Genomic DNA, 13,406 nt, shown 5'->3' with positions numbered 1-13,406 from the left:
ATTTTTTTGTGTGGACAGTTGTTTTCCTTTCTCCCTCGTATATAGCTAGGAGTGGAATTGCTGGGTCACATAGTAAGTCTATGTTTAACTGTTTGAGGAACTGCCAAAGTGTTTTCCAAAGCAGTTGCACCGGGCTACCTTCCCACCAGCAGTGTATGAGGGGTCCAACTTTGCACGTCATCCTAACACTTGTTTTTGTCCATCTTTGTGATTCCAGACATCCTGGTGGGTTGAAGTGGAATCATGTTGTAGTTCTGATTTGTATTTTCCTGATGATTAATGATGTTGAGCACCTTTTTACAACCTCATCAGCCACTCATATATCTTAACTGGGTGATGTGTGTGTTCAAATCTTTTTACTTTTTTTTTTTTTTTTTGGCTGCACTGTGGGGCTTACAGAATCTCAGATCCTTGACCAGGGATTAAACCCAGGCCTTCCACAGTGAAAGCTTTGAGTCCTAACTGCTGGACCACAAGAGAAGTCCCCCTTTTTTTTAACTTGGGTTGTCTTGTTATTTAATGTAAGAGTTCTAGATACAAGTCCTTTGTCAGATACGTGTTTTGAAGATATTTCTCCCAGACTGTGGCTTCCCTTTTCATTTTCGTAGCTGTTCCTTGATGAGAAGGAGTGATTTTATCTTGATGAAGTCAAATTTATGAGTTTGTAAATTTTATAACTTGCACTCTTCATATCACAGTTAAGAAATCTTTTCAAAACTTGAGCCACTAAGATTTGTTCCTCAATTTTTGCAGCACACTGCACCTCCCACTGAACTGTGGTGTTGGAGAAGACTCTTGAGAGTCCCTTGGACTGCAAGGAGATCCAACCAGTCCATCCTGAAGGAGATAAGTCCTGGGTGTTCATTGGAAGGACTGATGCTGAAGCTGAAACTCCAATACTTTGGCCACCTCATGCGAAGAGTTGACTCATTGGAAAAGACCCTGATGTTTGGAGGGATTGGGGGCAGGAGGAGAAGGGGACGACAAGAGGATGAGATGGCTGGATGGCATCACCGACTCGATGGGCATGAGTTTGAGTAAACCCTGGGAGTTTGTGATGGACAGGGAGGCCCGGCCTGCTGCGATTCATGGGGTCACAAAGAGTCAGTCACGACTGAGCGACTGAACTGAACTGAACTAACTGCACCTCCCTGTCCTTCACCATCTCCCAGAGTTTGCTCAAACTTATGTCCATCAGATTGGTGATGCCATCCAACCATTTCGTCTTCTGTTGTCCCCTTCTCCTGCCCACAGTCTTTCCCAGCCTCAGGGTCTTTTCAAGTGAGTCAGCTCTTCGCATCAGGTGGCCAAAGTATTGGAGCTTCAGCATCAGTCCTTCCTATGAATATTCAGTGTTGATTTCCTTTAGGATTGACTGGTTTGATCTCCTTGCTGTCCAAGGGATTCTCAAGAGTCCCCCAACACCACAGTTTAAAAGCATCAATTCTTTGGTACTCAGCCTTCTTTATGGTACAACTCTGACATCCATACATACATGACTACTGGAAAAACCATAGCTTTGATTATATGGACCTTTGTCAGTAAAGTAATGTCTCTGCTTTTTAATACACTGCCTAAGTTTGTCATAGTTTTTCTTCCAAGGAGTAAGTGTTTTTTTAATTTCATGGTTGCAGTCACCCTCTGAAGTGATCTTGGAGCCCAAGAAGATAAAGTCTGTCACTATTTCCATTTTTTCCCCATCTATTTACCATGAAGTGTTGGGACCAGATGTCATGATCTTAGTTTTTTGAATGTTGAGTTTTAAGTCAGCTTTTTCACTCTCTTCTTTCACTTTACTCAAGAGGCTCTTTCTTTAGTTCCTTTTTGCATTCTGCCATTAGGGTGGTGACATATGCATATCTGAGGTTATTTTTATTTCTCCTGGCAATCTTGATACCAACTTGTGCTTCATCCAGCCCAGCATTTCACATGATGTACTCTGCATATAAGTTAAATAATCAGGGTGACAATACACAACCTTGACACACTTTTCTTATAGAAGTTGCATAGTCTTAGCTTTTACATTTAGGTCTATGATCCATTTCATTAACTTTGTGTATGGTGTGAGGTCAATTCATGATTCATTTTTTTCTATTTAGATATCTAGTTTTTTTCAGGTCCATCTGCTAGACACTTGTCATTGGATTTGAGACCCCCCGGCTCATCCAGCATGACCTCGTCTCAACATTTGTCATATAATTATATCTGCAGAGACCCTTTCTCCAAATAAGGTCACATCCACTGAGTCTAAGAATTGGCATATCGAGGTCCTCGTGGAGCCCAGTCAGGAACATTGTGGAACCCAGGGAGCTGGGGGAGGTATGAGGGCAGTGGGCAGGGGCAGCAGGTAGGGCTCAGAGGCCATAATGAGAATCTCAAACATGCCAAGCTTCTAGGCCAGGGTTCCAAGGAGCAGGAGCTGGATCGTCACTGACGCTCACCACCCAGCTGATATGTGCCCTGCCCTGGGTTCAATCCATCCTCCTGGCACAACTGTACTGTGTCCATTTTACAGAGAAGGAAACAGGCTGCCCTGTGAGGTCCAGTCTGCTGGTCACAGAGTTGGGGAACAGGGTGGGTAGGGGCAGGGCCCAGCTCCCAGGCTCTTCCCCTTGGCAAAGTCCACACACATCACCAAGAGACAAGGCTCTCTCCCAACTGCTGGATACCTCTCACCACCTCCAGGGTAAGCACATGTAGAGGAAAAGTCAACAATTTATTGCTCGCTCTTTCTGCGCGAGCAGGATTTCCAGCTTCTCAACCTGATGTGCCCTGGCAGGCAGGTGACAGGCTCCAAGGGGGCAGGGGTGAAATAAGACATGATGAGTTTTCAGTATCTCCTTTGTTTTTTGGAGAAGGAAGTGGCAAACCATTCCAGTACTCCTGCCTGGAAAATTCCATGGATGGAGGAGCCTTGTATACTACAGTCCATGGTGTCGCAGAGTTGGACATGACTGAGCGACTTCACTTTCACTTTTCTTTGTTTGTTTTTTTAATCCAAGTTAAATGGAAGGTTATACAGCTCCCTGACCCCGTGTAGCCTCTCACCTGCCACGGTCACTGGCCAGCCTTCTGCGGGGCTGGCTGCCCACTCCTTGTGCCCGCCCTCCCCACAGGCTTTTCCTCACCTGGTTACGGGCCAGGCCCCCAACCCCACTCCAGGCTTCTGCCAATACTGTTGGGGTCCGATGACCACTGCGGGTGACAACCGAGCTAGGCCTTTCTAAAGACGCACCATGTCGCCTTGGGAAGGCCTACCAGCTGACATTGCCCAGAGCTCTCCCTTTCCCCCTGAGCCCTGGTTGTGCCCAGATTGGTGGTCAAGGCAGAGAAATGGCAGGGAAGCCAGCCAGAGACGGGACAATCCCCTGTGGGTGGGCCTTTGGGAGGTCATGTGCTGAGCCCTTCATCCAGCAGAGAGCGGCCCCATGAGCGGAGTCCATGCAACTCATGAGACACCCGAGTGTCCCCAAAGAGGCAAGTCGTGTGGGGCAGTAGCTGGGAAGCCACGAGGCAGCCTGAGGGCAGTGGGCAGGGCTGTGGGAGGCCTGCAAGCTGAGATTTGCGGTGGAAAGACTGTGGGAAGGCCTCAGCCAAGCTGCTGGAAGGAAACTTTTCTGCCCTCCCTTTCTTGAGAGGACTACGGAGATCCACCTCCCCTTTGTGAACCCTGGAGCTGGCCTGCCTCCTGCCAGTCTTACAGCTCAGGAAGGCTCTTCTTAAGGGCCCTGGAGTCACCTCTTTGAAATGCAAATCTCCAGGAAGTTACCCTCGCGCCCCTCCAGGCAGAGAGAAAGCTTTCTGGTCCTGAGGTTAAAGGCAGTTCCCAGCACAGACGGCCACCCAGATCACCAGGAGAACTTGCTGTGAGCTAGGATGGGTGATCTTGGGAAGGACTGCCTGACTTAAAAGACTGAGGATTCCTTCTGGCTTTGTAATGGGGAAACAACGAAAACAGTGACAGAGTTTATTCTGGGGGGGTTACAAAATCACTGCAGATGGTGACTGCAGCCATGAAATTAAAAGATGCTTTCTCCTTGCAAGGAAACCTATGACCAACCTAGACAGCATATTGAAAAGCAAAGACATTACTTTGTCGACAAAGGTCCATCTAGTCAAAGCTATGGTTTTTCCAGCAGTCATGTATGGATGTGAGAGTTGGACTATAAAGAAAGTTGAGCGCCAAGGAATGGATGCTTTTGAACTGAGGTGTTGGAGAAGACTTGAGAGTCCCTTAGACTTCAAGGAGATCCAACCAGTCCATCCTAAAGGAAATCAGTCCTGAATATACATTGGAAGGACTGATGCTAAAGCTAAAACTCCAATACTTTGGCCACCTGATGTGAAGAACTGACTCATTGGAAAAGACCCTGATGCTAGGAAAGATTGAAAGCAAGAGGAGAAGGGGACAACAGAGGATGAGATAGTTGGATGGCATCACTGACTCGATGGACATGAGTTTGAGCAAGCTCTGGGGGTTGGTGATGGACAGGGAAGCTTGGTGTGCTGCAGTCCATAGAGTCGCAAAGAGTCGGACATGACTGAGCAACTGAACTGAACTGAGGAGTAAAGTTGTTTGCTTTCATTGCCACTTTTGTGGAGAGGACTCTGGGTGGGCAGGGTCCAGGGGCAGGGAGCCTAAAGTGGGAGGACATGGATCTGAGGCCTGAGGCCCACCCTTCCCTCCTGGCCTCCCTGGGACTATGATGATTCGTCTATGCAGTGGGTGGGCTCCCCAAGTTCGAAACCAGATTGATTACCACAAACCAGGGCATTGCCTATTGAACATTCCTGAAATCCCAGAAAAACCTCTTAGAAGCTTCTGAATATAAGGAACCAGCGACAACAGAAATGGATTGTTGACTGAAAAAAAGCAAAACCTAAAAGTTGAGAATTATGTTGTATTTGGGGGCATTACTGAGGACAAAGCCTTTCAGAGAGCTCTGAGAAACTGTTCCAGAGAGGTCAAGGAGGAGCCAGGTTTTGCTTCAAAACAACAAAATGGTAGTCAAACACCAAAAAATTGCTGCTAATCACAAAAACCAGACATTGCAAGTTAATGAATTTCATGCTTTTCTATGTGGGGGGTGAGATTCAAGGGTCTGGGTTCATTGATATCATTCCCTTGATACACACATTAGCTATCTAGGATCAGTATCCTATTTTTCTCCATCCTGAATTCCTCTTGGGATACAGAGTACTGGGGCAGCTGCAGTGGCTGATGGCTTGATCACTGGCATAATTGCTTGTTTACTGAGATGGCAGGCAACTCTGAAAGCTGGAATCTGGGGCCATATGCAGGCCAGGGGGTCCTGTCCCAGCCGCAGCCACTCACCCAGCAGGGTAAGAAGAATGAGGACCCAGAAACTGTCTACACAGCACACTGGGCAGAAGCCTCAGGAAAGAAGAGGAGATGAAGGAATCAGTTGTGGGTGGTCACTTTGCAAACCGTGTGGGTCCATCTCCACAGACAAGGTAAAGCACATAGAAGAAGGCTGTGGAGCAGTCATTGTGCCGGCAGGTTTCTGTGTCAAGTTGGCTAGGCTAGGGTTCCCGGTGTTCAGTCAAGCATCTGTCTAGATGTCACTGTGAAGGGATTTTTGAGATGAGATTAACAGGGAAATACAGTTAGCAACTGAGCAAAGCATGTCAGTCTACATAATTTGGGTGGGCTGCATGCAATCAGCTGAAAGCTTGATGACAAAAACACTGAGGTCATCGTAAGAGGAAGGGATTCTGCCTCCAAATGGCCTTTGGACCAAGCTGCTACTCCTCCCTGAGTCTCTGGCCCAATGGCTCATTCTGCAGACTTCAGAGTTGCCAGCCCCCAGAACTACATAAGCCGATTCCATATGTACACCTATCTAGAGCTCTCCAACTTGTCCTGTTTTTCAGAAGCACCCTGACTGCTACAGTCATAAAGTCATATGAATACACAGCAACTAAGTGCTCAGAGAAAACCTACTAGACAGGTGGAATGATATCAGCAAAATACAATGATAATGGAGTATTTTAATACAGTATCACAGGGTTGGGCTGATCTAGTGGACAAAAAAAAAAGGAGAAATTCAATAGTGCAATTATCAAACTAGATTCTAGAGAAATAGTGAAAAGCACACATCTCTGAAGGACATTAATTTTTTTCAGTCTGTTGGGCATTTTAAACGTTGCATGCATTTGACCTCTATTATTGGTTGAATTCTGTTAAGAGTCCTAACCCCCAGAACTTTAGCACATGACCTTTTTTTTTGGAGACCAGGATTCACAGAGATGGTCAAGTACAGATGAGGTCAATAGGGTGGGTCCTACTCCAACAGGACTGGGCCTTTATAAAAACGGGACATTTCAATTTGTGGTACTTTGTTAAAGCTGCCCTGCCCTAGAAAGCTAATAAAGCCCCCACCCCAAAATCTTAAGCAATGTATCTTCAGAGCACTATCCAGTACAATTCAACATACACATATAAAAAATGACCACAGTCTCAACAACTTGGAAACCAAGACAAACTCTACTATGCAAGCAGTAGATGGGTGAGGAAATGAAAAGTGAAATTTGAAAGCATCTCCCAACGCAAAGCAAAGAGGAATGTTTAGTGACAAACGTACAAGACACAGGAAAATCTCATTCAGGGCAAAATTGCAGACTTTGAGTGCCTTACTGATTCAAGATGAAAGCTGACAAAGGAGGTTAGTATTCCTCTTAAGAAATTAGGGGGAAAAAAAGAACAAAAACTGAGCCAAAAAGAAGACAGAAAGATGGGATTCGTAAAGATACAAGCTGAAGTCCTATGCACATGGTGTCCCATAGCCTGTGGACTCCACCGAAAGACATCTCCAGCCCGCTGCTCCAGTCTTCTGTCCTCTTCTCCTCGTCCTGCTGCATGGATAGTTCTGTTTTCAATCAGGCATGCTCCTGATCACAGCTGCATCCGCACTGGCAGACATGGACGTGGCTTGGGAGCGACCGACACTTTTTTTTTCATTTATTTTTATTAGTTGGAGGCTAATCACTTTACAACATTGTAGTGGGTTTTGTCATACATTGACATGAATCAGCCATGGAGTTACATGTATTCCCCACCCCGATCCCCCCTCCCACCTCCCTCTCTACCCGATCCCTCTGGGCGACCGACACTTTTTGACGAGGGGCAGGTGGCCGGCCAGGGTGAGTTGGAGCGGTGGAATTGGTTCTTCAGGTCTGGCCCTGCTGCTCAGCATGGTTGCTGTGAGTCCCGAGTTCGGCCCTGTGGATGCACACAGTCTCTGCAACCACTCACCAGCCCAGGAACCTGGGGCAGTAATGACTAGAGCTGCCACAAGCAGAGGTGTGCGAGTCTTTGTGTGTGCACACGCATTCATTTCTCTTGGGTAAATAGATACTCAGGAGTGGAATCATCAGGTCATTATGGTAGGTGAGTGTTTAATATTTTAACATGTGGCCAAACTGCTTTACAAAGTGTCTGTCCCATCTCCCACTCCCACCAGTGGTGCCTGAGCCTCCCAGTTCTTCCCCGTCCTTGTCAACACTCAGGATGGTCGGTCTGTGTTGTAGCCATTCTAGTGGATGTTAGAAGTTCAGGGTACTTCCCTGGTGGTCCAGGGGCTAAGGACTCCTCACTCCCAATGCAGGAGGCCCAGGTTCAATCCCTGGCTAGGAAACTAGATCCCACATGCCGCAACTACAAATCCCACATGCCGCAACAAAGACCTGGCACAGCCAAATAAAGACATAAACACATTTTGTAAAGTTCAGGAATTTTGAGAGTTGATTGTCAAACACGATTATTTAAAAAATTCAATTGTATAAACTTCCACTTAAATTGTATTAAAGAAACAAAGGAGATACTCCAAACGCATCATGTCTTATTTCACCCCGGTACCTTGGCACAGTGCACCACCCAGGATCTCTTCTGAACCACATGTTCAATGACATCATGTGGGTAGCTGTGTTTTTACAACAGTTTGGCCTGGTGGGAATATTTACCCCACAGGAATCAGCACTGCCTGCAAACCAGGGCTAGACTGGTTATTGTTCGGTTGATTGTGTAGACTTGCTGCTGCTGCTGAGTTGCGTCAGTCACGTCCGACTCTGTGTGACCCCATAGACGGCAGCCCACCAGGCTCCCCTGTCCCTGGGATTCTCCAGGCAAGAACAATGGAGTGGGTTGCCATTTCCTTCTCCAATGCATGAAAGTGAAAAATGAAAGTGAAGTTGCTCAGTCGTGTCCGACTCTTAGCGACCCCATGGACTGCAGCCTATCAGGCTCCTCCGTCCATGGGATTTTCCAGGCAAGAGTACTGGAGTGGGTCAGCAGTGCCTTCCTTCTCCATGTGTAGACTTGAGTCTGTAGTAATTACACTGTGAATAACAAAAAGAAAAAAAAAACTTGCAATATCAAAAACTACTATCCAGTTCAGCAGAGATTTTGTTCATGTCACCAATGAACACATGAGGTTCCAACACACACCTTTGCTGTTTCGCTTTTGTCTTGGTAAGATCAGTAGAAATATCAACCAATGTTTATGTGGGAACCACAGTCAGCCCTCAGTTGCAACCATGGGTCAGGTACCCATCCAAAAGTTTGGCAAGTCAACTGAAGAGATTTTGGTGAGAATCAATGGGTCATATGGAATTGAGAAATAGTGTATCATGTGTTTTATTGTATATATATTGTAGATTTATTTGTACATTGTGTGTTTACATATTTGATAACAGTAAAATTTATAATAAATTTACATGTCTGTGTCTGTGTGCATATATAGACAGACATAGAGAAATATATACACTCCCCCAACACAGAGGTGCACACACACACACACACACAAATAGGCTTACATTTACTTGTCACTGTGGATCAGCACATCACAGCTTTCAGACACAAGGGGACATGCCCCAGCCTGTCTGCTCCATGCAGCAGGTACACAGCATCGCCTGGCCAGTCTGAGCATGGGCTCAGGGAGGGCGCCTGTGCCCCAGCTGCTATAAGGCCCGGCAAGCTGGCACTGGGTAGGGAGAAGCACTCGGGCTCACAAAAGGCCATTGATCCACCCACTGTGGCCTGGAGGGGGCCCTGTTTTCCTCACCGACTCAGTGAGTTGGTGAGTAGGTGGCCCAGAGCCTGGCTAATGAGATAAAGGGACCCGGCTGTGCCTGGACACCAGGGATCTGGGGGGTTCTAGGCAACCCCAACACTCAGCTCTGCCTGCCACTAGCTCCTGGACCAAGGCCCTGCCCTGGCCCTCTCCCAGGTGGGTGTTCTCCCCAGGGCAGGTGGCAGGGTGTGGACCACCCTCCCAGACTGTTACCCTCAGGTCTTTCCCACAGCACAGCGTGAGAGGTGTTGTAAAAACAGAAGTCGACTTTTCCTCTCCTCTGCTTACAGCGCTGTGTGGCTCCCCAGTACTGTCAGGGTCCATCCAGACCCTAGCTGGGGAATGAGGCTGGCCTGAGGCAGCCACTGCCAGGGTCCTGGCCTCTTCCATCTGCCACTCTGCCCACCGCCGTGGCCCCAACCACTCTGACCTACTTTTGTGTTTCGGGATGGCCCAGCTGGCTAAAGGCTTGAAGCGTGGCTCATGTGAGTCACTCCTGGGCATGGTTGCCCCACCTTCCCGCCCCTTCTCACCTGCTCTGTCTCCTGGCCATCCCGCCCCTACCCTGCCTCATCCTTTGGTGCCACCAGCGGGGCCCCAGTGGCAGGTGGGCCAGCCGACGCCCCCACCAAGCCAACGGCTGAGAAGGTGCCCTCTGCCCTGAGATGACTCCCGGCTCTTCTCAGCCTCGCGGGGCCCAGCACAGACTCCTTCCAAGCTGTCTCCCTCACTAAGCACCTATGCAGCACAGCTGGAGCCCCGACGGTACCCTCCCTGCATGCTCGATGTGTGCATCTCCGGCCCTCCTCCCGCACCAGTGGCCCCCACCCCACTCCGCTCGGCGCTCTGTGTACCCACCTCCCGATTTCACCCTGCTGTCCACTCAAGAGAAGGGACAGGGCTCTGGGAAGGAGGCAGTGGGGCTTTGCCAATACACTTTCAGGCCCCACAGAGGTTACTTTGGTCCTGCTCACTGATTTTTGGGGGTCTCTGGGGGGATGATAATCAAAGCCGCGGGAGGAGACCAGCCAGGGCAGAGGCCCATGGCTTGAGGTCCACAGCCCCAGCCTGTCAACCCTTTGGACCAGGCTCTGAGCACGGAGGTCTCACCCAGCAGACTCACCGCAGAGAGGCCACAGGGGGCTGCCCTGGGGGGCAGGTGGGGGGGGCTTGGCTCCTGCCCTGGGCCTTGCTCCCTGCCTGGCCCCTCTGGGCAGGGTGTGGGGAGGAGGGGAACTGAAAGCCAGCTGGTGAGCAGTCGTTAATGTTTATTGAAAGATGGGGTGACAGGTGGGTGCCAGCAACAACCAACTTCCCTGGCGCCCGGGCCAGGGAAGAGGCCAGGAGAAGGCTTTAGGGCTGTGAGGCTGGTTGGACCAGAACGGGGTAAAGCCTGGCAGGTGTCTGGGCCCAGCTGAATGGTGCGGATGCTGGTGCTGCCCTGCTGCAGGGACTGAGGCCTCATTGCCCTGGGCAGCAGCATCACCGAGCCCCTGGCTCAGGCCTCGAGCCTCGGGTCATCAGGTGGCATGTACATGGGCTCCACGTGGGCCCAGCTGAGGGCCTGCTCGTCAGCCCAGGTAAGCAGCTCGGCAGCGCGGTGCAGGAAGACCATAAGCAGGGTGTGCACATCACCCTCAGCAGAGTGGGCCGCATTCGGCTCCGCCTGGAAGTAGCGGCGGAAGAGGCTGCCCAGGCTGTAGCTCTTACCGCCCTGGGCCCGAGTGCCGTGGCTGTGGGCACGGTCCAGGCCCCGCAGTGCCGCAAGCGTGTCCAGGCAGACGGTGTCCTGGGGCAGATCAGCGCCCAGGCGCTGCAGTTCCATGCAGAGCAGGGGGAAGTCGTAATCGAAGCCGTTGTGGGCCACCAGGCACACGGGGCCCTCCTGGCGGCTCAGGAAGGCCTGCAGTGTCTGCACCACGGTGCCGTCAAACCCGGCCTTCCTGCACCTAGCCAGGCCCTCACAGCTCAGGCCAGTAATCTCACTCGCCTTGGCGGTGAAGGGGCGCTCCGGGCTCATGCACAGTGTGAGCTTGTCCATGACCCGGGGTGGGAGGGGGGTCCCAGACTCATCATGCTCGGGGTTCTCCAGGGAGGACCGGTGGACTGCAAACAGGGAGAGCTCAGCAATCTCAGGGTCTATGCTGGGGAGCCCGGTGGCTTCCAGGTCCAGAAAGACAAAGGTCTCGGCCCGAGGTCCCTTGGACATGGTGATGGTTTTCACAGAACAGGGAAGCCTACAGCTGCCGAAATAAGAGGCAGAAGACACAGGGGCAAAAGAGATGGGGATGCCTGGCCTCGGCCAGCCACAGCTTTGCCCGTGGCCAAGGTTCTGACCCTTCTGACTTCCCTTCTGGCTACCTCATGAGCCTTTAGGCTCTAGGAGCCATTTCTAAGACCCAAGTCCAGAGAGACTGCTATGGGGCCTTCCGAACTGGGATCCAGTGACTGGGATCTGTTACTTCTGTCCAGGATGAGGCCTCCTAGGGTCTTGTCACCCCCTCCATGGTGGCCCTCAGACCCTCCCTGACCATGCCCACTGCTACCGTCTAGTAAACAGCAAAAGGCAGGTCTGATATGCCCAGACCCTGGCCTAGGGCCTCTGACTCTGGACCCGAAGGACATGGACAGGCAGTGTGCCAGGCCCATGTCACCAGGGACTGCAGCCTAGGATGGCACCATCACCAACACACTGTGGCCAGCAGCCTCAGGACCAGTGCCCAACAAACGTGACCCTGGGATCAGCTGCTGGAAAGCAGGCAAGCAGGCACCCAAGACAGCTCTCCTGGGAATTCCCAGCCTCCCTGGCTTGGCCTCCTCCCAGCACACAGGTGGATCCAATCCGGATCTGACCCAATCTGTCCCCCGTTCTGCTTCCGGGCCCCGGCAGCTGGCCACGCTGGCTTACCTGCAGCAGCTGCTGGCCGGGTTCTTGGGCTACTGGATACCTGTCTCACACAGGCTGCTCTGGGCGGCCTTTAATCTGTGGCTGTGGCCCGCCCCCAGCCGCCTGTTGGGTAGGGAGGAGATCGGATGCCACAGGACCTGTGCTGCTGGCTTGCCACCCCCTCACTTGCTCACAGCTGCTGGGACACACGCCCCATGTTTTTACAGGCCGAAAAGCTGGCTCCTGGGCCGCAGGCGGGCTCCCCACAGGTGGAGCGCAGCCTGGGCTGGAAGAACGTGTCATCACAGGTGTGTCACAGGTGTGAAGAGGAAACCCAAGCCCTCTGCCCTGCCTCCACAACTGATCAGGGCTGGCAGCAGCAGCCGGGCCTGATGCCTTGGGTTCAACACCCAGCCCCGGGCTGGCACCCTCCCACAGGAGTATCTCCAGGGCACAGCTCTGTCACCAGAGGCAACCAAAGTGGGCTAGGAAGACAGACCACAGTGTGGCCCCACTGACAGCAGTTGGGGTGCACCAGGGCAGTGGCCCTCCCACTATGGGGGGGCTCCTCTTCCTCTAGAGTATCTCAGGGGCCTGGAGCAGAGGCTACCAGGGAAGGAGCAAAGGGAGGTGTGGCAGGTGGGAGCAGCCCTCCACCGAGTGCCATGAGAGCCAGAGGCTCCGGGTCCTGCCCAGCCCATGTGGCTTGGGCCAGGGTGAAGGGCACAGTCAACGGAGGAGGTAAGAGAAAAGGCCCTCCCTGCTCCAGGAGAGCGGATGGCACCATCCCCAGGACCTCATCCCTGGGCAAGTCGTGCCAGCCTCCGGCAGTGGGTGCTCACAAGCCCAGTCTCCCACTGGGGTGCAGGGAGGCAGTTAAGAGCCAGGGGCAGCCTGCCCGCAGCGGGCCCTTCAGTCTCCTGGGCTGTAAAGCTGTCAAGGAACCTGGACCACAGTGCCCAGGGGTCTGCCTGTGCTCCCACCTCTGCCAATGGCAGGGGACCAGCTCCCTGGAGCTTCCTGATCTGGAACAGCCACAGGGGAATCAGGGAAACGAAGATGCAAGTGAGACTGGCAACCAAATGCTTAGATGGGGTGGGGGGGCCTCCCCCAGCACCCTTCAGCCTGATCCTGAGCTGACGGGGGCAGGGGACCCCACCAGGTGTGCCTGTCCCTGGGCTTGCAGGAGGGAGGTGGCTGTGACACAGCTCAGGCAGATACTGGGTGGCCCTGGAAAGCCCCGACAGCTGCTTCCTGGCCAACCAGTCAGGCCACCAACAAGAATTCCCCAGGTCAGTGCTGGGTGGCCTGGGGAGGCAGGAGAAGGAAGCACACGCCCCCACTGGCCACACCCCAGATGCAGTGGGTGCCAGCACCCCGAAGGCCAGCCCAGGGTTGGGGGTAGGAAGCAGCGGATCAGGGCCTGG

General features: G+C 52.0%; 1 protein-coding gene and 1 non-coding gene across 2 annotated transcripts; one reads left to right on the top strand and one right to left on the bottom strand.

Annotated features, from left to right (window-relative positions):
* The first annotated feature begins 7,584 nt into the window (after positions 1 to 7,584).
* Positions 7,585 to 7,658, top strand: TRNAG-CCC. Its single transcript has one exon. It is a non-coding gene; the product is annotated as a tRNA-Gly (tRNA).
* Positions 7,659 to 10,340: 2,682 nt separating this feature from the next.
* On the bottom strand, positions 10,341 to 12,917 carry TREX2 (three prime repair exonuclease 2). Its single transcript, XM_043895245.1, has 2 exons — positions 12,001 to 12,917; positions 10,341 to 11,335 (listed from the first exon to the last, which is right to left on the bottom strand). The coding sequence occupies exon 2, from the start codon at positions 11,299 to 11,301 to the stop codon at positions 10,591 to 10,593; it is 711 nt and encodes a 236-aa protein (XP_043751180.1). The 5' UTR covers positions 11,302 to 11,335; positions 12,001 to 12,917; the 3' UTR covers positions 10,341 to 10,590.
* Positions 12,918 to 13,406: the final 489 nt, after the last annotated feature.

This window comes from Cervus elaphus, chromosome X (assembly GCF_910594005.1).
Source record: "Cervus elaphus chromosome X, mCerEla1.1, whole genome shotgun sequence".
NCBI classification, from domain to species: domain Eukaryota; kingdom Metazoa; phylum Chordata; class Mammalia; order Artiodactyla; family Cervidae; genus Cervus; species Cervus elaphus.
Note: the sequence above shows the minus strand (reverse complement) of the source record. Positions and strands in the feature narration are given on the sequence as shown.